This window comes from Suillus subalutaceus, assembly GCF_016647625.1.
Source record: "Suillus subalutaceus strain FC151 chromosome Unknown DFJ58scaffold_24, whole genome shotgun sequence".
NCBI lineage: Eukaryota > Fungi > Basidiomycota > Agaricomycetes > Boletales > Suillaceae > Suillus > Suillus subalutaceus.
This window is the reverse complement of record NW_024540273.1, coordinates 375,099-396,743: the sequence shown is the minus strand read 5'-3', so window position 1 is coordinate 396,743 and position 21,645 is coordinate 375,099. Positions and strand designations below refer to the sequence as shown.

At 48.9% G+C, this 21,645-nt stretch overlaps 6 protein-coding genes across 6 annotated transcripts; 5 read left to right on the top strand and 1 right to left on the bottom strand.

Moving 5' to 3' along the window:
• The first annotated feature begins 733 nt into the window (after positions 1-733).
• DFJ58DRAFT_221614 (uncharacterized protein) lies at positions 734-1,477 on the top strand. Its single transcript, XM_041379315.1, has one exon. The coding sequence runs from the start codon at positions 1,035-1,037 to the stop codon at positions 1,338-1,340; it is 306 nt and encodes a 101-aa protein (XP_041246746.1). The 5' UTR covers positions 734-1,034; the 3' UTR covers positions 1,341-1,477.
• Positions 1,478-2,039: 562 nt separating this feature from the next.
• On the top strand, positions 2,040-6,735 carry DFJ58DRAFT_869388 (uncharacterized protein). Its single transcript, XM_041394266.1, has 6 exons — positions 2,040-2,165; positions 2,225-3,016; positions 3,092-3,373; positions 3,430-4,269; positions 4,347-4,434; positions 4,504-6,735. The coding sequence occupies exons 1-6, from the start codon at positions 2,143-2,145 to the stop codon at positions 6,562-6,564; spliced, it is 4,086 nt and encodes a 1,361-aa protein (XP_041246745.1). The 5' UTR covers positions 2,040-2,142; the 3' UTR covers positions 6,565-6,735.
• Positions 6,736-8,246: 1,511 nt separating this feature from the next.
• Positions 8,247-10,966, top strand: DFJ58DRAFT_774598 (uncharacterized protein). The gene is made up of 5 exons (XM_041389387.1): positions 8,247-9,520; positions 9,575-9,719; positions 9,772-10,116; positions 10,166-10,383; positions 10,437-10,966. Exons 1-5 carry the CDS (start codon positions 8,509-8,511, stop codon positions 10,727-10,729), a joined length of 2,013 nt encoding a protein of 670 aa, XP_041246744.1. The 5' UTR covers positions 8,247-8,508; the 3' UTR covers positions 10,730-10,966.
• Positions 10,967-13,077: 2,111 nt separating this feature from the next.
• DFJ58DRAFT_869377 (kinase-like domain-containing protein) lies at positions 13,078-14,337 on the bottom strand (the record flags this gene model as incomplete). Its single annotated transcript, XM_041394265.1, has 8 exons — positions 13,078-13,275; positions 13,325-13,531; positions 13,582-13,619; positions 13,674-13,704; positions 13,750-13,935; positions 13,987-14,055; positions 14,106-14,222; positions 14,293-14,337. The coding sequence occupies 8 exons, from the start codon at positions 14,335-14,337 to the stop codon at positions 13,078-13,080; spliced, it is 891 nt and encodes a 296-aa protein (XP_041246743.1).
• Positions 14,338-15,649: 1,312 nt separating this feature from the next.
• DFJ58DRAFT_774590 (uncharacterized protein) lies at positions 15,650-18,126 on the top strand. The gene is given in 7 exon segments (XM_041389386.1): positions 15,650-15,790; positions 15,807-16,149; positions 16,223-16,275; positions 16,333-16,415; positions 16,470-17,103; positions 17,162-17,702; positions 17,763-18,126. 6 exon segments carry the CDS (start codon positions 15,861-15,863, stop codon positions 17,921-17,923), a joined length of 1,761 nt encoding a protein of 586 aa, XP_041246742.1. The 5' UTR covers positions 15,650-15,790; positions 15,807-15,860; the 3' UTR covers positions 17,924-18,126.
• A 533-nt stretch (positions 18,127-18,659) lies between these two features.
• DFJ58DRAFT_774583 (uncharacterized protein) lies at positions 18,660-20,593 on the top strand. The gene is made up of 5 exons (XM_041389385.1): positions 18,660-18,806; positions 18,862-19,157; positions 19,516-19,604; positions 19,782-19,964; positions 20,017-20,593. The coding sequence occupies exons 2-5, from the start codon at positions 19,130-19,132 to the stop codon at positions 20,200-20,202; spliced, it is 486 nt and encodes a 161-aa protein (XP_041246741.1). The 5' UTR covers positions 18,660-18,806; positions 18,862-19,129; the 3' UTR covers positions 20,203-20,593.
• Positions 20,594-21,645: the final 1,052 nt, after the last annotated feature.

Sequence of the window (21,645 nt, the reverse complement as noted above, 5' to 3'; positions counted from 1 at the left end):
AATTGGTCGCGCTCTTACCACAACTTTTTTAGACGATCTGGTATATATTATGATCGCCAGGAGGGCCGTTGCGAATGTCTCAAAAGTCGCACAAGTCTCAAAAGTCTCAAAAGTCCCAATACACGTATTATTTCCAAATATAGTCACATCAATGTTAAACTCTCGTGGTTCTTACTTTTGTTTGATTTGCATCATTCTGGACATCTAGCTGGTAATTTCAAGCTAGTCATCCAATCGGACGTCGACTCTTGCAAGCCCTCAGTCGAACGCTTGCGTTTGACTTCCATCATTGTGTGTATCTAGTCAGTCATCCAATCGAACGCTTGCGTTTGGTTTACATCCGAGTCCCTCTAGACATCTAGTATTTCTGGCCAGTTATCCGACTGTATATAGACTCTTTCAAGCCCTCTATCGAACGCTTGCGTTTGACTCGCTTCCTTTCGGATATTTTCAATCTAGTCGTTCGGTCGAATGCCAGCCGCGTTTGAATTACTTCCGAGACCTTGCGGACGTCTAATTTCTAGCTAGTCATCCAATCGGACGTCGACTCTTTCAAGCTCTCTGCCGAACCCCATCGTTCGGTTCCTTGCGGAATTTAGGCTGCTGGATGGGCGTGGCTGCTTTGATTGCGGTGGTGAGTAGCACTCGAGGTCTGGATAGAGGCGTATTAGACTGCATAGGGACTTTCTTGACCTGTACATCAACGATAGCTGCGTCAGGATACCCTCCATTACAGCGAAATCCGGCAGTCTTGAAACAGAGTCTCGCAGTCACCTTCTGGGTCCACGCGCATGTCACAGGAGCTCGCGAGGGTCAACGTGGACGACCTACGCAGGAAGGAGGGATAGAGATTCGTCGCCTACCCGACTGATGGGAGTGCATCTTGGACGCGCTGGAGTTGGCCGGTGAAATGACCACTCAATGAGAGCGCCAGCCTTCTCAGTGGAAAAATGGAGATCAATGTCGTACCACCTCACATCCTATGACAAGGCCCCCATCAAGGTGTTTGTGTGTCCCCTGATTCGTAGGCCCAGATGATCACACAACCGGCGTTTGCCCGTTTATTCTCTGCACACGGGCTGAATAAGTCAGCATGGACCCACGAGGCAGCAACCGCATGGGGATACCAGAAATGTCGGACGGAGGCAATGAGGGTCATCACCTCGCAATTGGATGGTTTTATTTCGGTAATGAATTGCCCTCACGTCAGCCGTGAGGCCCGGAAACAGCTTTCCGATGCGGCTGCCGAAGTAGACATTGTAATGGTGAAGGAAGCAGGGACCCCTTGGCCAGATGAAGAACCACGAAAACTTCTGCAATCCGACAAATCCATCACATGAACGCTAGGGAGTGAGACTGCCAGACTGCGTTGGTTCATTGGTTGATCTCACCATCTCGGACCTAGAGAGGCAAGTATAGATGAGTCGCTGAGGTGCCTTTGAGTGTAAAAAACAGCTCCGTGGTTCACAAATCCATCCAGGTGGAAATCGACCATTACTTCATTACTTGCCACGCTGATACCACCTGGGTTATTCACTTACAGGAAGATAATGAACGACATAGTGAAGATGTATGCTCAATCCGCGAGATCGGCATTCACCGGATTGGCGGCTCGCTGCTGTGCGCAGGTACGTACTTTTACGCCTCAAACATTCTGAGGCAGGCCCTTGCTAACGTACTTCCCGCTAGCATTCGCTCTCCATACGTCAGAGGTTCCGAATAACGTTAATGTAGAACCATGAGACCTCTGGCCTCAGGCCTGAGCACGCGCCACCCGCGCAGGCAAAGGCCCCCGGTACTACTGTGCCGCATCTTGCCCCCTGCCGCAAGGCTCGACCTGCAGCGTCGTGCTCACTCTCCCAAGAATGATGATGATGTTCTCCTGATCATGGACACTGCGCGCAGATCGCGACCATTCTCTTCAGCTGTTTGGTAATAAATCAGTCTCGTTCGCTTCCACTCGCGATAGATTGATTTCATTGGCATTGAATCGGTGGAGTCCGAGTCCGAATAGAGTGGGTCGCCATCGACCCTGACGCGCACACAGCACCAATCGAGAATCTATTTAATAATGAAGCAAACCAACTCTCCATCCCTCCAATTTTTCGCATCTAGCAAGCTAACCCGCCCACCGCCACCACTATGTCCCATCATGATGATGACAGGTAAGTTGCTGGTCTGCCGCAATCAGCTTTACACACTGATTCATGGCACTCACATCCAGCAGCAGCGACGATGGTTTCGATATTGACGAGGGCTTCTTGTCAAATCCTGACGATGAATCTGGTCCGTTCAACCTAGACGAAGTCCCTTTGGCTGTTGAGTCGGAAGACCCTCTGCAACAACGAGAGGTGTTCGATAGTATATTCCTGGCTCGTGAAGGTCAAGACAATACTGGTCCTACATGGGAGCAGGCTCCCATCTGCAACATGTCCCTCTCTGCCTTCGAGAGGTTGTTTCGCAGGAAGGACAAAGCTAGTGCTGCAAGCTCCTTGCTGCGCCGCACAAACCTGCGTATTGATACCCAGTTCACCTTTGCCTCTGACGACGGCAGGTTGCTGTGGGACGCCTCTAGACATTTCCTCGACTTTGTTCTGGTGGTCTCGGGTGCCATAGGCCTGGATGCTTTCCTTCCCAATACAATTTCTGATCACACGTTCACCGTTACTCTGGACTTCCGCTTACAAACCAAGCAATTCAGACCCAAGTTTGGGAAGCTAGGTTTCGACCCGACGGGATCTATGATGGCAATGGGCAATGGCGGTGCCTGTGAGCTCTGGCTGGGATTTTGCCCCCTCGTCAACATCGAGGATCTCTCTGTGGCTGATGAAGCTCCTTTGCTCAATGAAAAGAAGCATGGCGACACACGGCTGTCCTCCCGCCACTTTCGCATGGCTGTCATGTTCATTGCCTATGCGTTAGCAAAGATACCTAATATGCACATTCACCTGATGCATACGTATGGTACCGACGAGGATTTCTCGTTGTGGAAAATCAAGGATGTCACAAACCTTTAGTAAGTTCGCACTGTGTCTCATTTACGGATCTGCATGCGCCTAATTCAATGACTGACTGGTGTGCATACATTTAGTGCTACGCCCACCCTCACCCTTCGTCTCGATGATCTCAAGTCGCTTCACCGAAACATTGTCTCAGAGTGGGATACATGGGTTCAAGAGGCACCACTTTCATGGAAGGTTGATGGCTGGCTGCAATCGCATGTCCCTATCTCGGTAGCTTGTCGCTATGGACAGAACCAGCCGATCGCCAGTTCAAACCCCGACGCCCGTAGTGTTGAAGAGAGGAATTGGCAAGTCGAGCGGGAATACTCCAATATTCGCTATCTCTCTATGGCAATCGCGACAGATCTGACGTGTGTATCCTATTGTCTCGACAAAGTGCTTGCCAGCTCATTCACATCACGACCAGCTGTAAACCAGTGCGTAGCTGGGAGGAGATTTCGAACGAGGAGATTCTGGAGTCGCACAATATTATATATGATTCTCCGGACCCAACATTCCGACAACCTGTCAATCTCGATGATCTGCCTCTTCGAGATCCCCAGACTCAGAGGGAGAACAATATTTACGATGAAGAGGGTCGTCGCATCCCCCGTTTTCATGGTATCTGCAGCAGAAATACCAAGCCGTGCGGCGTCCTAATCAATCTCGAGACTATTACCGAATTGTTTTCAACATTCATTCCTGATGACGATGACATGGCCCTCGACCCAGATATCATTTTGGACGATGATGTTCGTACTCCTACGGTCAACGTGTATCCTCAAGCATTCCTGCGAAAGTATGGTCACATACAATGCAACACCATCTTGCCTCATTTTTCTCCATTCATGTCCAAAATTCGCAATTCTGTTTCGCGCTTGAGTCGCAACCAAAATGATGATCCGTTTAATGGCCAGCCTGCGGAAGATGATGCAGACGAGTTCGATCACTTGCCTAATGGACCCCTGCCCACTGTACTCTTCGCCAGTGGCTCACAGTTTTACAACGAGATCTCCCACCGCATCAGACCGTCCGCTGATCTTCACGATGTCCAGCAAGGGCGCATCACGTCGGCCCTCTCAGGTGCTTACTCTCGCGGTCATGGCCAGACGACGCACCGCATTGTGATGAGGGAATGCAGCCTCAATCTCCCTCATCAACGTTACGACAATAAAATTAAAGTCAATGATGTTCCTCGGGCTCTGCGTTTGGAGAACGTTTACATTTTTCAGCTAGACTCCCTGAAGCGCCATAAGCGCAATGGAGCGTGAGTTATCATATTAATATCTCACCATACATTGCGGTGGTGCTGACAACATGCCTCTGCCTTAGCTCCATATATAGAGAGATGGTGGTACCCTTAGCCAGCTCTTGGTCTCATCCCACCATCTTCCAGGCTCTCCGTCCGCATCTTTTCGTATTGACTTCAGACGTGCGCTGCTCTTATTCGTGGGTATGCACGTATGCTCACCGCGCTCCTTTCCCTATATCATATCTTCAGGCATTTCCCCAGATATACCAGTGGACTACCTACCCCATTACGTCCTTGCTTGAGCGCATTTGGGATCATTTCTACCCTCTCGTTCAGAAAGGTGTCAAACCCGCTCCCCAAGTCATTGAACTCTGTTCAGTGCTTGAGCGCGCTTTGGCTTATGCTCACACCGGAAATACTAGGGTAATCGCTACGAGTCTCATGAGGCCTTTGTGGTTGGTCCAGAGTCTCCTTGAACATGGCCTGCCCACTTTTTCTCCCTCCGTGCGCTTCGCCGCAGCTCCATCTATTCCTGTTGCCATCAGCCCTGCAGATTGGCCAACTCTCACCAGCATGAAAGTCCCAGCCATAGCCTCCAAGCGCTCTCAAATTTTGACATATGGCAATGACCACTTTGAGGTTCGTGGTTTGGGATCGACTGCCTCTGTACTGCCATTCATCCAGCTTGTCTCCCAGGCTTACAAGGCCGAGTTTCACATACAACTTTCTGTGAATCAACTCTCTTCCAACGCTTTCCTTGGGTACCCTGGCAACCTCCGCCATGCTATTGTCATCGCATTGGTTGCTCTCCAGGCGTATATTGCCGATGTCAAGACACTTGTTACCAAAGCTGTCAATGCCGCCTGCAGTGTCGTGGAGGCAGAGGATGGCGGTGATGTGGAACGGCATGCGGCAGTGCGCCGCAAAGGCCTCCGCAAGTGGCTAGCAACCGCTAATCCTCTCGGCTACGCTGACAAAGGATATGAGCATTTAGTTTCATGCGTGCATTCTAAATCCATGGATCACCACGAAGGACTACCAAATCCAACCAAAGTGAAGCTCTCTGTTCATGATTTTGCCCGGCTTGTCTGCAATATGTCGAGAGAGACCAACCCTGCCCCTGTTGCCGCTCCTCTCATCTCTGGTGGCTGTTCTATGCCCGTCTTCCGCGTCGCCCTGGCCCATATGCGCAAGTATGCCCCCAATGATTCCCCGACGCATGCCGAAAAGTTCCTGCACGATGCGTTCATCGTCGCTGCAAACCATCTTCATATTAACAATGTTCCATGGCATCGTCCAGCGGGATCTCGAGGCAGACGGTCCCGAAAGCCTGTCTTTGACTCCTGGGTCAATCTAGGGAAAGCTGTCGATTTGCAGGCTATCAAGCGCAACCATACCCAGGCGGACAATGCAGCAGCCGAAGCATCCCAGCGAGCCCAGGCCGCGGATTCCAGGGCTGCATGGTCAGCTGACTCCATCACCCTGCAGTCGCTTCCGGATTATGTCCTGCGATCCCGTCTTCCCGATGAATTTTCACTTGACAACATCGACCTTGCGGACGGCGCATCCTCGGACGACAAAGAACCTACCGTGCGCGAAATTTATGAATGGGTATTTGCCAACTTCGACATAAAAAAACCGCTCCATCAAATTGCTCTCATTGCCGGCATTTACATAAGCAGGATCATCCCTGATATCTTCTGGGCCATCTCTGACAAGCCAAAAGCACATACCGTCACCGGCCACGTCGCTCTCACAAATGCCATTCGCGCCCTCCCATGGAAGCCCAATGCTAGCGGCCGCAAAGGCTGCAAATTACCGCAACAGTTCATTGCAATGGTCCCTTCCTACATCCTAGCAGTCTACGACGAGACAAGCCCCTTGCGCAAGTATAGTGATGCGCGCACTCTCAAGAATTTCCCCAAGTCCTGGAATTCGAAGAATAGTGCAAAGGGGATTGGTCCCCTCCTTCTAGTGCGCTTGGGGCTTTTGAGAGCAATGAGTGGCAGAGTCTGGAAGGGCGGTCCGCCCTTTCAGGATTGGAAGTTGCTCTCAGCAGAGGCCGTAGCTGCCAAACATCGGGAGATCATGGCGTGTCTAGCTGATCGCCAGTATGGACCATTCCGATTGGCTGTCATGTTCTTCGGCGTTGACAAAGCTGTGAGTCTCGGACGCACATCTCAGACGTACACCATAAATCCCGCAATCGCATCCATCAAGGCCAACAAACGCGTGTTGAAGGATGATTCTGACAGTGATGAAGTGGAGATCATCGAAGTCCCGATGGCCAAACGCGCCCGCTTCACATGACTATCGCAGTCATGCGCATGCAGCCATTGGCCGATATCTGCGTAGTCCGCTGTGATATATCGTTTATCGTTTTGCCCATAGTAGAACCGGTGTATGGAAAGATATGTCGTGGTTAACCACAAGAAATGCTGAAAATGTACTCTATCCTCACAGTCAGTGACCACTAGGTTTGGCATTTTCGCCTAAAGCATCCTGTCGTTTCGGGCTAACCGCAAACTTGTTGCAAGCGTTGAATGTGTTAACGCACCTGCAACTCTTTTGACCCCACCTCCCTATAACCTCAGTGTGCATTGGGCCAGCATCGTGTCTCCTTCATCCCGCGGTTTGCGCGCAAGTAACCCATGGCACCGAATTCTCCAAGCTCGCCGTCAAAGCCAATGCGCAGGTATCTCAAGAAACTGTCAAAAGCCATGATGAAATCTTACCGAGTCCAACCTCCAAAATACAACTTACCCATTCGACTGCTCCCAGTGGGCTTCCCTTGGGACTATCACATAAAGTTCTAGTCACTCATGATCACTAAATTCATCGGTGGTTCCTAGTATTCACCTGCGTGATAATGGTAATACTCGCTTTCCTAGGTTTCACAAAATGTTCCCCTCGTGTTTCTCGTCACCTTTCGTAGTAAAATCCTATCCTGTTTTCCAAAATTTCACGTACAACGGCATGTGATATACCTACATCTACATCGTATCCTCCTTCTGCCACCAAGGGTTCTTCTGTAATATCCTCTAGAACACGCGCTTATGGAATGAATTCCTCCATCGCCAACTCCATGCGCTCGTCGTTCCCAGTCGTACAGGAGTCTGGTGCGTCTGGAAGCCTGACATCGTGCATTGTTTGCCAGCTTGGCCGACGTCTACAGCCTATGCAACGAATAAGGATACACCATGGGGGATGTGGAAGAGGAAAACTGTAAACTCACCTGACCGACGCGAATAGCCACAGGCTTTTTTAAAAAATTCAGATTTATTGTCGTTTGGGGTCGAAGACCCTATATCAGACATAGCCCTATTCGCACCCGGCTATCTATCGTAGTAGTCACATGCTTGTTCTCGAGGATCTCATCAAGCATAATGAGGAAGCGAGGGTGCATGACAGTCACAAGGAAGGCGATATCTCTCCCAGCCATTTGATGGGAATTCGCGCAAGAAGGAAAGCAAGCTGCTTCGTCATCATCCTGAGCAGATATGATTGAATATAAATGAGTATGTAAAACGACTTACGGGTTGCCAGAGGCATCACGCACTAAAAGAATGGAACAGAACTTGGGCGACGTCAGCCCCCAAAGGAGATGTGACGAATAGACGAGAAAGAGAGAGAGCGAGGGAAAGGAAAGGAACGAGCACCATGTAACACTAACTTCACTCCTTAAGACGGCGTCACTGTCCCTGGCACCTGCCTAAGCACGGACCATTGCACAGCATCGACACCCCAAAGACAAAGCACATACACATAGAATAGTATAATCACTGTACGTAGTGTCCATCATAGGACCCCGCCCCAAAGGACAATAAACAAGGATCCAAAAGAAGAAGAAAAACACTGGCTTGTGTAAACTCATTTACGACTTTTGAAATTGTGAGACTCTTGCGACTTTCGAGACTCTTCTGAGACTCTTTTGAGACTCTTTGGCGATTTTTAAGACCTTATCCATGTCACAACAATGAGAGTATGTTTACATAAACTCCTATAACGTATCGATCCTTTCGTAAATTTGGTCGCATCCAAGCTCATCGTACTGAGTATTGACAATGAGCACCGAACTGTGGACATTCTCTGTTTATGTAAACCGCGGCCATTTCCATTTTAAATATATTCCTTTCCCGTTCTTCAACGTCACTTACCCCTTCTCCGTTGATCTTCTTTAACAACTCTGAGACTTCTCCATACCTTTTTCACAGACTGCTGTATCTCAACTGGGTAATTCCTCGTTGACATACAATGTCTAAGCAGAGACTTCATCATCCCGATCTGGTGGGCCTAGATCCAAAGGTCAAGGCGTACGAGCAGCAGAAACGATGGACAGACTTCAAGAGACAAGATCCCGCAGAAGAGCGAAGGCTACGCGAGAAAAATACCGCAAACAAACGTCGTTCGCGGGCAGCTCAGAAACAGAGAGCACTCGAAAACGCTGGCGACAAGCCTCCTCCAAAACGGCGACGTGTCCTATCATCTAGAGCGATCCAGCCTAACCGCAACGACGTCGAAAACGTCGAGAACACTGCGGGTCCTTCGAACGCTAGCGGAGAAGTTCCTTTAAACACTGAGAACACCGCGGGGCCTTCTTCTCATGTCTCATTCGACGATACCTTCATCGATCCCACCCTGCTACAACAACCCGACGCTCAACCTCCGCGTACTTCCCCCCCTCCAACTCTGGATGCTGAAGTCACCACGCGCGACGTATGCATCATGACGGACATACCATCGCCATCGCAAACTCCACGACCATCTTCACCGGTGACCACACACGAAGTATGTGTCATGACGGATTCCCCACCGAATCATCCCCCCTCATTTCCCGGTTACCCGTCACCCCCCTCGCCAGCTTTGTCCGATCTCACTGACATCGAGTCCCTCGACTTGGCAACTCCCATAATCGGCTCGCAAGTTCACGAAAATTCGCCGACAGTCGCATGGCAAAGTGGCACAACGACCGTGCTGCCGTATATTTACAAGGACGGTAAAAACGTACTGCAACGCGACGCAGATGCGGTCGCGTATATCTCCGCACTTCCTGAATCTTGTCCGGATTCATCAAAATACGTGGTTCATCTACACTACAGTGACTGGCGTTCGAAGCCACGAGAGCTGCGCGAAATTATCACCGCCGCGCTTTGCCAAAATAAAGCTGTCGTCCTTCGTCAATGCGATCAGGCCACCGCGGACGAACTTGACCTCGAGCTCCTGTATGATTGGGGTGCGTCAGAGCTAATGCGCGTTGTAATACATGGTCAGTCCGTTTTTATTCGCTCTATTTGCCTGTCGACCTCATGCGTTCCAACAGATGCGGAACAACGTACGAAAGATTTCACCTATCCGCAGCAGCATGCAACACTTGAGCAATTTATGCGCAACATACACGACCCTAACAAGATACAGTGTATTCTAGATGTTCCGCTCTCACAAGGGGGTCTCCCATTTTTCTTGAGGTGCACTTTATCCCGTCCTCTCATATTGACATTCTGAACTTTGTCTTTTTAGCTCCCTGGACAGCGGCATCGTCGACGGATGGAATCAGTCCACCAATGATTGCCCCGTCGGCCATCAAGTTCACCCCGACAACTTCACCGTACGCTCGTGGGGTTTGCTGGCTAAGCCCGGTTGGTTTACCTATTTTCACCACGACGCGGACGGCGGCTGCACTTTTATTTATGGCGTCGTCGGCACGAAACAATGGACCGTGGCTAACCTGAAAAATCAGGACACGATCTCTCAGACATCGTTCGCCAAGGCAGCCAGATTGTTGGGTACTTTCCCCGAGAACCGCGACGAGATTGCCGCTCTGTGGGACATGGAAGTCATCACGGTAGGAAAGGGGGACCTTCTGTAAGTTCATAATCCGCGATATTTCATTAATTTGCCTGACATTTTCAAGTATACAACCACCTGGTCAATTCCACGCAGTGTATTCGCCTGCGAAGGCCTTCTTTACCGGCGGGCATTTTTATAATCGCGACACTCACCATTTGTCAAAAAACTCTCGTCATTTGGATAACAAACACGGTAAATACTTGACGAACCAAATTCACTCTCACTCCCTGGAAACGTTTCAACGATTGGTCGTGAACTTACCGCGCCTATCTCGCCGCACTAGTAATTATCTGAATCATCTAACCCTCTTCGACCGTCTCTAACATCCATTTAAGAGTTGTATACCAGGCCTTTGATGGCACTCTGTCTCATGGTTTTAGACCCGGGCGCCTATGCGGCTGCTGGCGCAGAAAAGAGAGAACTGGTATCTGGAAGCACCAACCGAGCATCCGCTATTGCAACCGCTATCGTCAACCATTTCTGGACGAACCTCAAGACGGCACAAAAGCTATATCGTACTCCCAAACAGACTGCCGGGAGTCAGGGTATATTTGGCCCAGGGGACTTGATCGATAGAGACCAGTTAACCACTTGCCTCCGATCATTCACGGCGATCGAAAATTCTTAGATATTTGTCCATTACCATCCATTCCTTCGTAACCTTCGCCGCATCCATGGATTCTTTGGACTCTTTACGTATTTTCACCATTGAACTTCAGCAAGTTCACTCTTTCATACCAAGTAATTGTATGGTATGGTATGTAATTTTATGCTTGCATGCGATGCAGATTGATTATACGGAGTTAAGCCAAATTTAACAATAAACGGTAACTCAACGTGAATCTTCTCTTGCGACTTCTGCGACTTTGGGAGACTCTTCTGCGACTTCCATAGATCTCAAAAAATTTCTCCCTGGTAGAGCACGAGCTTGCCTGTAATTTAAGTATAGTATTTTCGCATTGTGAACGGACATCGCTGAAGTTAGAGGTTGCACGACTCCACGAGGCTCTGAAGTCTCACAACAAATTCCCTGCTAAGTCGCCGAAGTCGCCAAAGTCTCAAAAGTCCCAGCACACGTATTATTTCCAAATATAGTCATCGATGTTGTTTGTACTGCTTTGTATACGGCCGTGGCAAACTCTTGTGGCTCTTCCCATCCCGTGAGAATTCATAAAACTTGAATGCATCATCGAACACTTGTGTTTGACTTGCATCATTCTGGACATCTAGCTCGTAATTTCAAGCTAGTCATCCAATCGGAGGTCGACTCTTTCAAGCGCTCCGTCGAACGCTTGCGTTTGACTTCTATCCTTATGGACATCCAGCCAGTCATCCTATCGAACGCTTGCGTTTGATTTGCATCCTTGTGGACATCTAGCTCGTAATTTCCAGCTAGTCATCCAATCGGACGTCGACTATTTCAAGCCCTCTATCGAACGCTTGCGTTTGACTCGCTTCCTTTCGGACATTTTCAATCTAGTCGTCCGGTCGAACGCCAGCCGCGTTTGACTTACATCCTTGCAGAGGTCTAGCTCGTAATTTCTAGGTAGTCCTCCAATCGGACGTCAACTGTTTTAGGCACTCCGTCGAACGCTTGCGTTTGACTTCTATCCTTGTTGACATCTAGCCAGTCATCCTATCGAACGCTTGCGTTTGATTTGCATCCTTGTGGGCATCTAGTAATAGTTCGTAATTTCCAGCTGGTCATCCAATCGGACGTCGACTCTTTCAAGCCCTCTGCCGAACCCCATCGTTTGACTTTCATCCTGCGAACAGCTAGCTCGTAATTTCTAGGCAGTCATCCAATCGGACGTCGACTCTTTCAAGCCCTCTGCCGAACCCCATCGTTTGACTTTCATCCTGCGAACAGCTAGCTCGTAATTTCTAGGCAGTCATCCAATCGGACGTCGACTCTTTCAAGCCCTCTGCCGAACCCCATCGTTTGACTTTCATCCTGCGAACAGCTAGCTCGTAATTTCTAGGCAGTCATCCAATCGGACGTCGACTCTTTTAAGCCCTCCGTCGAACGCCAGCTTTTGAGTTGCATCCTTGTGGACATCTAGCTAGTAATTTCTAGCTGGTCATCCTATCGGACGTCAATTCTTTCAGGCCCTCCAGCTAACGCTTGCGTTTGACCAATTCGAATCATAATTCAGCACCTGGCGGCTTGTATGTAGACGCGACGCATCGTCCATACCTCCCCCTCTCACCGCAATCACTCACCTAGTCAGATATGTAAACAACACCTGTCCACTCAAAACCACATTCGGTGAGGTATCCTTCTCCAAAAAACGAAAGAACTGATTCGTCATGCAGTAACGCAATGTAATAAATACGGAGTGTAGATGGTGAGACACAGAGATGATGAGAGAAAATGATCGGACGACGGTAGGAACCAAGGCCAACGAGCAAAAGAAAAGCCACGATACGTGAACTCTACGTTTGCAGAGGGAGACATTAGACGAGACGAGAGAAATGGCGTGAAATGGCGTGGGATCATGTCAGTGCGTTCAAAGAGTCGTGCGTCAGATGAAGAATGCAGTGCTGATTTCGATAGAGAAGATGAGGCGTTCGAGACGGGACGCTCGCAAGACGTAGAATGTTCCACTATACCCTGTGTATTGCTTGATCCTCGACAGCTTTAGTCTTGACTCAAAAACAAGTGTGATGAACGCCTGACTGATGGACCTCGCACGATTCCGAAAAGCGCACGTTCACTGATAGAATGGCCAACAACGGCTTCTCGACAATTGAGGAGCCCGGCTGACATTGCAGACCGACAATACTAGGAGTCGGGGTTTGGGGCGCGCAGTCGCCGTATGTAGCCATCGGTGATAGACGAAAAAAAATCATGTAGGCAATGTCTGATTATCATGTAAGTAGAGAGGTATGGTACACAAGTAATCCGAATGTATATATATGACGGGGGTTATATGTAGCATGCTCACTAATTAATTGGGCATGGATGAAAGCAACTTAACGACCGATGAATGTGACGACACTCTCCACCGATGGGCGCATCAGAGGGTCCGTGGACCAACATTCTTCTATGAAATTCCAGTGGGCATCGTTGCATGATGGGTATTTAACCCGGCTGGGTATCTCCGCGTTATACTTCATGAGTACGATCGGAAATTCTGGTAGATAATGGAACGGTACGTCGCCTGTGATGACCTGTGGTAGTAATAGTTGGTGCGCTGCCTTGGAGTCAGTGAATACTTACTTGTAACATGACACCCCCAAAAGAGTATATGTCGCTACGCTTGGTGGGGCGCACCGGAGTTCCGTAGTCATCTCGTAGAAGCTCGGGTGCCATCCACCTGAGGTTTCCCTTCATCCTTGAAGTCCAGGATGCATATGGGGCATCCAAGAGCGAAAGTCCAAAGTCAGCTACGCACGCGGAACCGTCGCCGTGGATGAGTACGTTAGGCTAGAATGAAGTCTGAATAGAGATTGGATTATGCAATGCATTAGACCTACCCCGGTGAGGTCTCCGTGAACGATGTTGTTGGTATGTACTGCAAAGGAAATTGTACGCCGCAAAAAGAGGGAAACGAAGAGGGAAGACTTACGATATTGCAGACCAGACGCGATGGCTCTGAGCTAAAACGACGTTAGAGAATTATGACATCTGATGACGGGACGTACCATTTTGAATCGGTGTGCTGTGGTGAGGGATAATCCTTCACGCTCCAAAAATCCGGAGAGGTTTCCCTGTTCAACCCAGGGAGTGACTATAGCGGGAAGGGGACCGAAGCCCAAAGAGTAGCCGTAAACTCGGAGAACGTTCGGGTGTCTGAGCCCCGCGCTGGTCCCAAGTTCACGGCGTATACGCTGAGCACCAAACGGTGTGAATAAAGAGTGATATATTCACCGGCGACTTACTTTAATATTTTTAGCGTTGGTAGAAATGGCCTCAGCGGCACTGTACATCTGGAACGCCTTCACTGCAACCTATACGATTGTGATCCGATGTCGGAATAAAACCTTGGTTGGGGACGAACCTTGACGGGCCCCTTGGTGGATTGTAAGAGGCACTTCCAGACCTCCCCAAAACCGCCCCGTGCGACAGGGTATTCGGCAGTCTTCGTGATGTGAGGCGTGAGGTTGTCAAGTGCCGCCTGAATTAACGCTACGTTAAGTCGCAAGAGAATCAATGCATTTACTTACGTTCCATTCCGGCAAACTAACTTCCATTTCCATGGCATTATCCGTCCAGTGTTGATCGATGTCCATTGCAACGTTCTCCATCTGGTTGCTTACTCGAGGATGTCCGTTGGCGGATGGCTGTTCAGTGAGAGCAGTGTAAAGACCTACTACTGTAGTAATTTAAGTCGTGTTGTCAGTTATGGTTCGCGCAGATGACAGTGGTTTGAGAGTCAGACTTTAATATTATGACGCTTACTCAACGTTCAGAGAAGACTGAGTGACGAATTGAGGTTACAGTTAAGAGGTGAGTCTACAAGTACTGTTTCTAGCTATTCCAACACGCGTATCTAGGTTATATAAATGTAAGTAATGTAAGTATCATATGGACGAAATCCTGTTCACAAGGTGAACTCGGTCAAGGGGATATGTGATGGGAAATCTGGTTGATTTTTCGCGATTGAAACATGTCCCGGACCATGACGCTGGAAGATTTGTTGAAGTAAGTGTCGTTGTCAATGCAGCGCGACACCCCAACCTGGGGAAGGAAAAGCGAGATTTGCTTATGAAGGCGTGGGTGCCAAAGCGGCTGGAAGGTTGTGGTAGGTGGAGCAGTTGTCTCAGAGGAAGGAAGTATGACCTACAGATCATCCTGGGCGTTACCAGGTGCATGACACAACATATGATGATAATGCAGTAGGTGAAACATGGCCCATGGTCATGGTCCCAGGATGACATGACCTGGGCGAAGTAATGATACTGCAGGGTATAGCTAGTAGGCAACCCTTGACCGGCGGTGATGAAAGCGGATATGTCAGCAGCGCCATTATACACTTTCAATCTCTGTCGGTCACCATAAGCATGGGTGAAAAGGGGATGTAGCACACTTACTGAAACTTTTCAAGGAAATGTGAGATGGGGGATTTCCAACATTTAGCTCCCACTCCAGGAATTGGAGAATCCATCATCTATCTGGCGGTCGCAAGCACGGCGTGTATGACGGACGTCTTCTTCGAATTACGATGAAGAGGTCGTGTTGGTCGTACGCATGTTAGTCAAACGCGGCAGGCGTTCGAAACACGGCGACCAAAACAAAAAGTCCCAAACGCAAGCGTTCGACGATGAAGGCTTGGCGTGGTTGAAATGACGAGGTCAACTTTGCAGTGAACGTAGTTTCTCGAGATGGGCCAACCGCAAGGATGAAGGTCAAACGCAAGCGTTCGACGGGATGAGGTGCCCGAAAGGATGTAGGTCAAACGCAGGCGTTCGACGGGATGACTGGAAATGCGCAAGGGGAAGCAAATCAAACGCAGGCGTTCGATAGGATTACTAGATAGATGTCCTTAAGACTAGTCAAGATGCAAGTCAAACGCAAGCGTTCGACGATGCATTTTATCGAAATGTGGACCACAAGAGCTGCCTGTGCATAGGCAAATGTCATGGATTTGGAAATTTATGCTACTGATCAGCCTATCGATATAAGTATCATGACGCACAGGCTAGCGCTACCTCTTATGATGCACGTGGTTTTTTCAGCTGACTAAAATGGCATTGTATATTATTGCTCACAACTGACTAGGTTGTGGCACATTGACAGCCCAGTTGTTATCTTGATGCCTCTCACTACTGTTATGACTCTCCCGGCCATGTATTCTAAGCTCCCTATGACCCCTGGATCCAAGGGTTGGCTCCCAAAATCACCTTCCAATACTACTACCCTAATCGCCTCTCCGGCGAGATGTGTACCACTTCAAGCTGAACAACTTCAGAAACCAGCAGAATCTACTATCACACTCCCAACAGACAGGCAACTTCCGGACAAGCAAGTACTTGCACACCTCAAAGCAGCAATACAAGCAAGACTCGACCTCACAGATGATAATCAAGCCAGCTTAAGCTTAGGTTAGTATTTCTCAGATCGCTTATCAGGTTCCAATCTTCTTCTTGACCATCCATCATCTTCATCATCTTACAGAGCATTGTGCAATTATTCTTGAAGCTCTTCAAAACCCACAATCAAACACGATCGTAGGTCGCTTTGTCGTTGTCGTTGTCGAGCAATGTCTGACTCGGAAACCCTTCAAGGTCATTGTCGGTATCACACCTGCAGAGTACGCAGCAGTATTAGCGTTTACATCTGAAGAGAAAGCCTTTGAAGTTCGAGCAAAGTGCGCGCTATTATCGACTGTCTCGTACTTACAATACTGATAATATTTTTACAGATTCGCCTATTTCGAGAACACGCAAGAACTTCAGATCATGCCCCCCCTCCCTGTCCATGAACAACCAGCTGCCCACCTTTCCAAGGCCATTAACAAATTCACGGATGCTCTTCCATACGACAAACTCTTGGTCGACGTGACCGTGCACCTCAACCACCGGATCCAAAACAAAGACACAACGAATATCCCAGATTTACACCTCGCCGTCACAACTCAGCCGCCAGAGGACGACGGTGCGGACGAAATTGAGATTCCGAAGCCTGTCTCGAAATGGGTCGGGGAGTGTGGACTTTCGTCAGACCATGACTTCATGGTGCGGAAACTGAGAGTCACGTGCGACGGCCATCGTGACATTGATCTTGCTCTTGCTCTGATCATGTCCTTCAAAGAGCGGTTTGGATGGCAACAGCCCAAGAAGACGAGTATCGCCGCTCAAACTCTTCGTACGGTTCCCGTATTGGAATACGAAGAATTCGTCCCTGCACGCATAAAGAAGAATCTGAAGTTTGGTCCGGTCACCATCCACTCTCATGTGTGGATCGACATCAGCGAGATTCGATACAGCGTATTCAGACGTGGCGCGGATGGCCACTTTAATTTTAACAGCAAGAATCCAGACACGTTTGCAGAGGGGGTACTCTCACATTACTATCCGAGTCATCCGTACTCTAATCCCAGCTCGCTCCCTACAGACCCTTTACCCCACGGTACATATGTCCGACGTCGAACGCATGTTGAGGGATGGCGCAAACGCGTTGAAGGAGTACATTGTTTCCTTGATGCAAGGGATGAGTTTAGAGGCGTCTGCAATCCAGCTTGTGCGCGAATCCAATCCCATTTTCGAGCCCGTTTGGGGGGCTGCTATCAATCAAATATCTTCTGCCATATATCTTACAGCTTACTGCCGTTACTTGGATTGGCGCAACCACAAGTACAGCAAACGTAAGATCTCGCAGACTGCTCAATCCTCAAGCACCGGTGATCAAACTACTGCCTCCATCTCGTCTGTTCCTACATTGGCCTCCTCGTCTAATCCTACATTAGCCTCGTCTGATCCGACAGTCTGTTCCTCTGCTGGGCTCTCGCTTGATATGCAACCCGAGCCCTTGGCAAAGAAGGCCAAGACCAAAGCTGCTGAGGAGCCAAGGCGAAGCCGAAGACGAAGAAGACGGAGACAAACAGAAAGGGGAAGGGGAAGTCGGGACTCTAGGCTGGAGCTGTATATCATCGAGGGTGAGTCACTCGCCCGTTCGAAGTCGATTTTCTCCAATGGTCTCATACATTATGACTTAGATTGCAGTACTAGTAGCCTGCTATGCAATCGCCATCGTTCTCGCTTACATGCTGTCATGGCCACTCTCAATATACCCGCCAATATCTGTGTACTTGTAGGTTCTTTCGCATCAGACTATAGTAGTATTACTACTAGTGCTCATTGTATCGCTTACGTTTGAATATCACATCACGGTTGACTTAGAGTTGTCAATCACCAGTGCCCGTGACGACAACTTCCTGATGCCGGCGGCAGGAGGTTTGATGGATGGATAGCCTGTGGTGGATACGAGGGCCGCTTGGCAATCCATAAGCCTGGTTTTAAAAGTATGATGATATTGCCGGTGAACTGGAGTAGTACTAGCAAAAGAAGGATGAATGGGAGCGTTTGAAATCGGAGACGGCTGAATGTTCCACTGCTGAAATCTCATGTTGAACAAAATGGATTCTCCGTCAGACGACGAGCTCGAATACTTATACCAGCTATTTAGCGTCGCGAAAGGGCATGGCCACAGGCAGGCCTCCCATTGATCTGGATGAGCGGCAAGCAAATGTATTGTATAGCCTTGCATTGGCTTGCTGGCGGGAATCCTCCGAAACTGAATCATGTCGTGTTACAGGTGTGCGATAGGTTTGAACTTACAGATATTGTCAAGTAACAGTCACTGGTCAGTAGATGATCAATGAGAAATGAGCACAGGCTGGCGCCTCGACTATCTACTTCATCTTGGCGTGCGATTAGACAAATTGGGTTGCTGCTTCGCCTCATTTACGAAAGTGTTTGGTTGAAGTGTGACGAACTGCCTCAATATTTTCGAAGTGAAGTGAAGTCAGTTCGAACTGCATCAGTTCACCAGCAACGCTATGAATCGATTCATGCCAGACTAGTAATTTGCAGATATCTAAAATTACCGTCAGCGCTCAGCTGTCGCAAAAGTCCCACAGTAAAGGAAGTTGTCGCAGAAGTCACAGAAGTCACACGGTTAAGGAAGCATCCAAATTCTGGAGTCCGAGTCTTCTACACTAACTAACTTATACTTATGTGTTGGAGTTCCAGGGACCTAGGTACGTAATCATAGAGAAACCTCCCCTCATCGTGTCTAATGGTGGACTCGTCTAGATCTTGCATCTCACTCGCTACGGATACCATCAACGATCATGACGAGCGGAAGTAGCAGTGTTAGCGTCACGCATGAGCAGGTCATCCTCGGACAGGCAAACCTGCACAGGTGACGTTAACCCAGGTTCCTGCACCGCAGAACGCGTCCCTTCCGTTCGCGACCCCATTAATCCCTCTTGAGTCAAGTTCCCGTATCTCTCAAGAGGACAAGGACGCTCTCTGTGTTGAGCTCGCCTCCGGATGGAAGAAAACGTCGCACACGGTCATCATGATAGTCGTTACTTATTATAAGCAAAGTCAGTCCTATCAACCCGAATTGCCATACTACTCCTCAGAGTCCTCACGCTCTCTCTCACTAACTTTTATTCTTTCACGATTATCTCCTCCCTTCATTTTCCCCTCCTCGTTTCTCTTTCATCACTCGGATACTCGGACCTCTTCCCTTATTCCAGTTCCATCTTTCTAAATCCAGTCGTTTTACACTTCGGTCTTTCTTAATTGTTTTTGTTTTTCACCCATCTCAAGCGACCTCCTTGATTTTCACCTTCCACTTCTTTGCTGTTTCTTATTGCTACTGGCCCGGGGCACCTTCTCCCAAATGTCAACTATTGACTCCAAACACTGACTATTGACATGATGCTAACGCTCACACAGCTCTCTGGCATCTCTTCCATTACCTCCTCTGGCAGGGCGCAACGACGGAGCATGCGGGCGCAGATGTTAGTTATGAGTATTATGAGCAGGTGCGTTCGTTCGTTTATACTTTGTCTGAGCATGTTTAATCTGAGTATTATGAGCAGGTGCGTTCGTTCGTTTATACTTTGTCTGAGCATGTTTAATCTGATGGTTTTGACGTGTTTCTGTTCATCTTATCATGCATCTAAACATAATACTCGCGCGTCCTGCACCCATACATCCAGCCACCTCATCCAACACCCACAAATGCCGATCAAGCATCCGCAACCCATCTTTCCAAGCGTCCTCCAACCAGGCGACCTCGTCCGGGTCCACGACTACCATCGCCTCTCAGTCCCGCGCATGTTCATGAATGTGATGCATTCTGGTACTGTGAGTGGCGTGGGTGGAGAAAACGGTGGGGATGTGTAAGTGTTTTTTGAATGACGACGGCAAGAGTACTGATATACTGCACCATAGGATCATCAATTTTTTTTCGTCCATACGCCTTTCTCGAGTTCAGACGTGCTTAGGTGTTTACTGCGTACATCCCGCTCCTTCCCGCTCTCTGTAGTGTTCCACACTACCAAAGAACACAACAATGCAGAGCTCGCTGCGTCTCCAGAATCTGTTTGCACAACTGCCGTTGAACATAACAGCAAGTGAATGTATGCGGGTTAGTATGTGACGATGCTTGAGGGGTGGCGGAAGATTGGTTTTGGAGACACCTCAGGGGGAAGTGCGCTTGTACTGCCAGCGTAATTCTTGGGGAGTACCACAGGGACTCGCAGGACTTCGGTTGTAACAGTTTTACGTCGAGCTGGACACACTTGATGTGTGAACCTGACTGGAATGTAAACATATGTTCATTCTCGAATTTCTTGTATCTCTCATGTGCCAACCGGTATCTACTGTTCTTGTAGGTCAAGCGAAAATTTTTACACCATAACTGATGGACGTTCTCCTCGCCACCCGTACTTAAACGTTCTGAACGATTAGTAACAGCAACATCCCGACCGTCACCATCCCTTTTTTTTCTTTTTGCTCTAAGCCCAACCCCAGCGTCTGAACCATCCGAATCGAGCTTCTGTATGCGCAACTCCCACCGGTGTGTCACCATTAATAACACCGATTAGTAAAGGTGATGTGATGGGATCCTCCTTACTAAGTAGTAGGGATTATCTATGCTGCAGCACTTCAGCACGTCCCGCAGCACTCAGTAGTCCCCTTAGTAGAATAAAATATCTTCGGTAAATAGTGTCTTAAAACATATGTTATATAATCCGCCTATTTCCGAGTGGCCGAATTACTGAGAATAACCGGTGGCCGCTATCTGCCGATTTACACCCCGCCGCCTCTCAATCATTTCCCACGTCGTCTCCACCGCCTTGCTGATCGCCTACACGACGAGCTCTATCAACGCGCTCAGAACTTGCCCTTTTTTCTCGTTTCTTTTGCCCATTGACGTTGATAACGTATGCTATCTTTTATTTCATTGTATTACATCTAGATAGCTGACTGGTGAGTCTCTGCGCAGCCCGTGTTTTCTATCAGCGCCTCCCCTCCCAGTCCACTCTCCCACCTCGCAAGCCAGCAACATGCGCCGTTCCAAGCACATGTCGACTTCTTCGCGGGTGAAGATGTCGGTCCTCAATTCGTCTCACTCCCTTCAAACAACTACGGCTTCGTTGACTCAAATACGGCGTGAAAGGCTGGATGCCGAGGGCAGGCGAGCAGAAAGCATGCAACGTAAGTAGTACTATAGTTGCCTTTCATTATTATACTTACCACACTTCAGAAACACAACACCTTCGTGCCCTTATGGCTGAAGCTCAACTTGAATCAGGGCGAGACCACAACAATTCCATGCAGTATGATGACACCCTCGCATGCGAGGATTTCGACGACATTTTCAGAATGTTTCCAGACATGTGTGCAGCAACGGTGAGCTATTTATTTCTTTTGCAAAATCCACTCAACGACCGGCACATAGTGTAAGAAGTCATTGACGCCATGACTTGCGGACACGGACTCAGCGCTATCAACATGCACACGCTGCGTGGTCCGAGCAAATTCCCCTCCTTGTTGAAGCTTACATGTGGTGGGCAC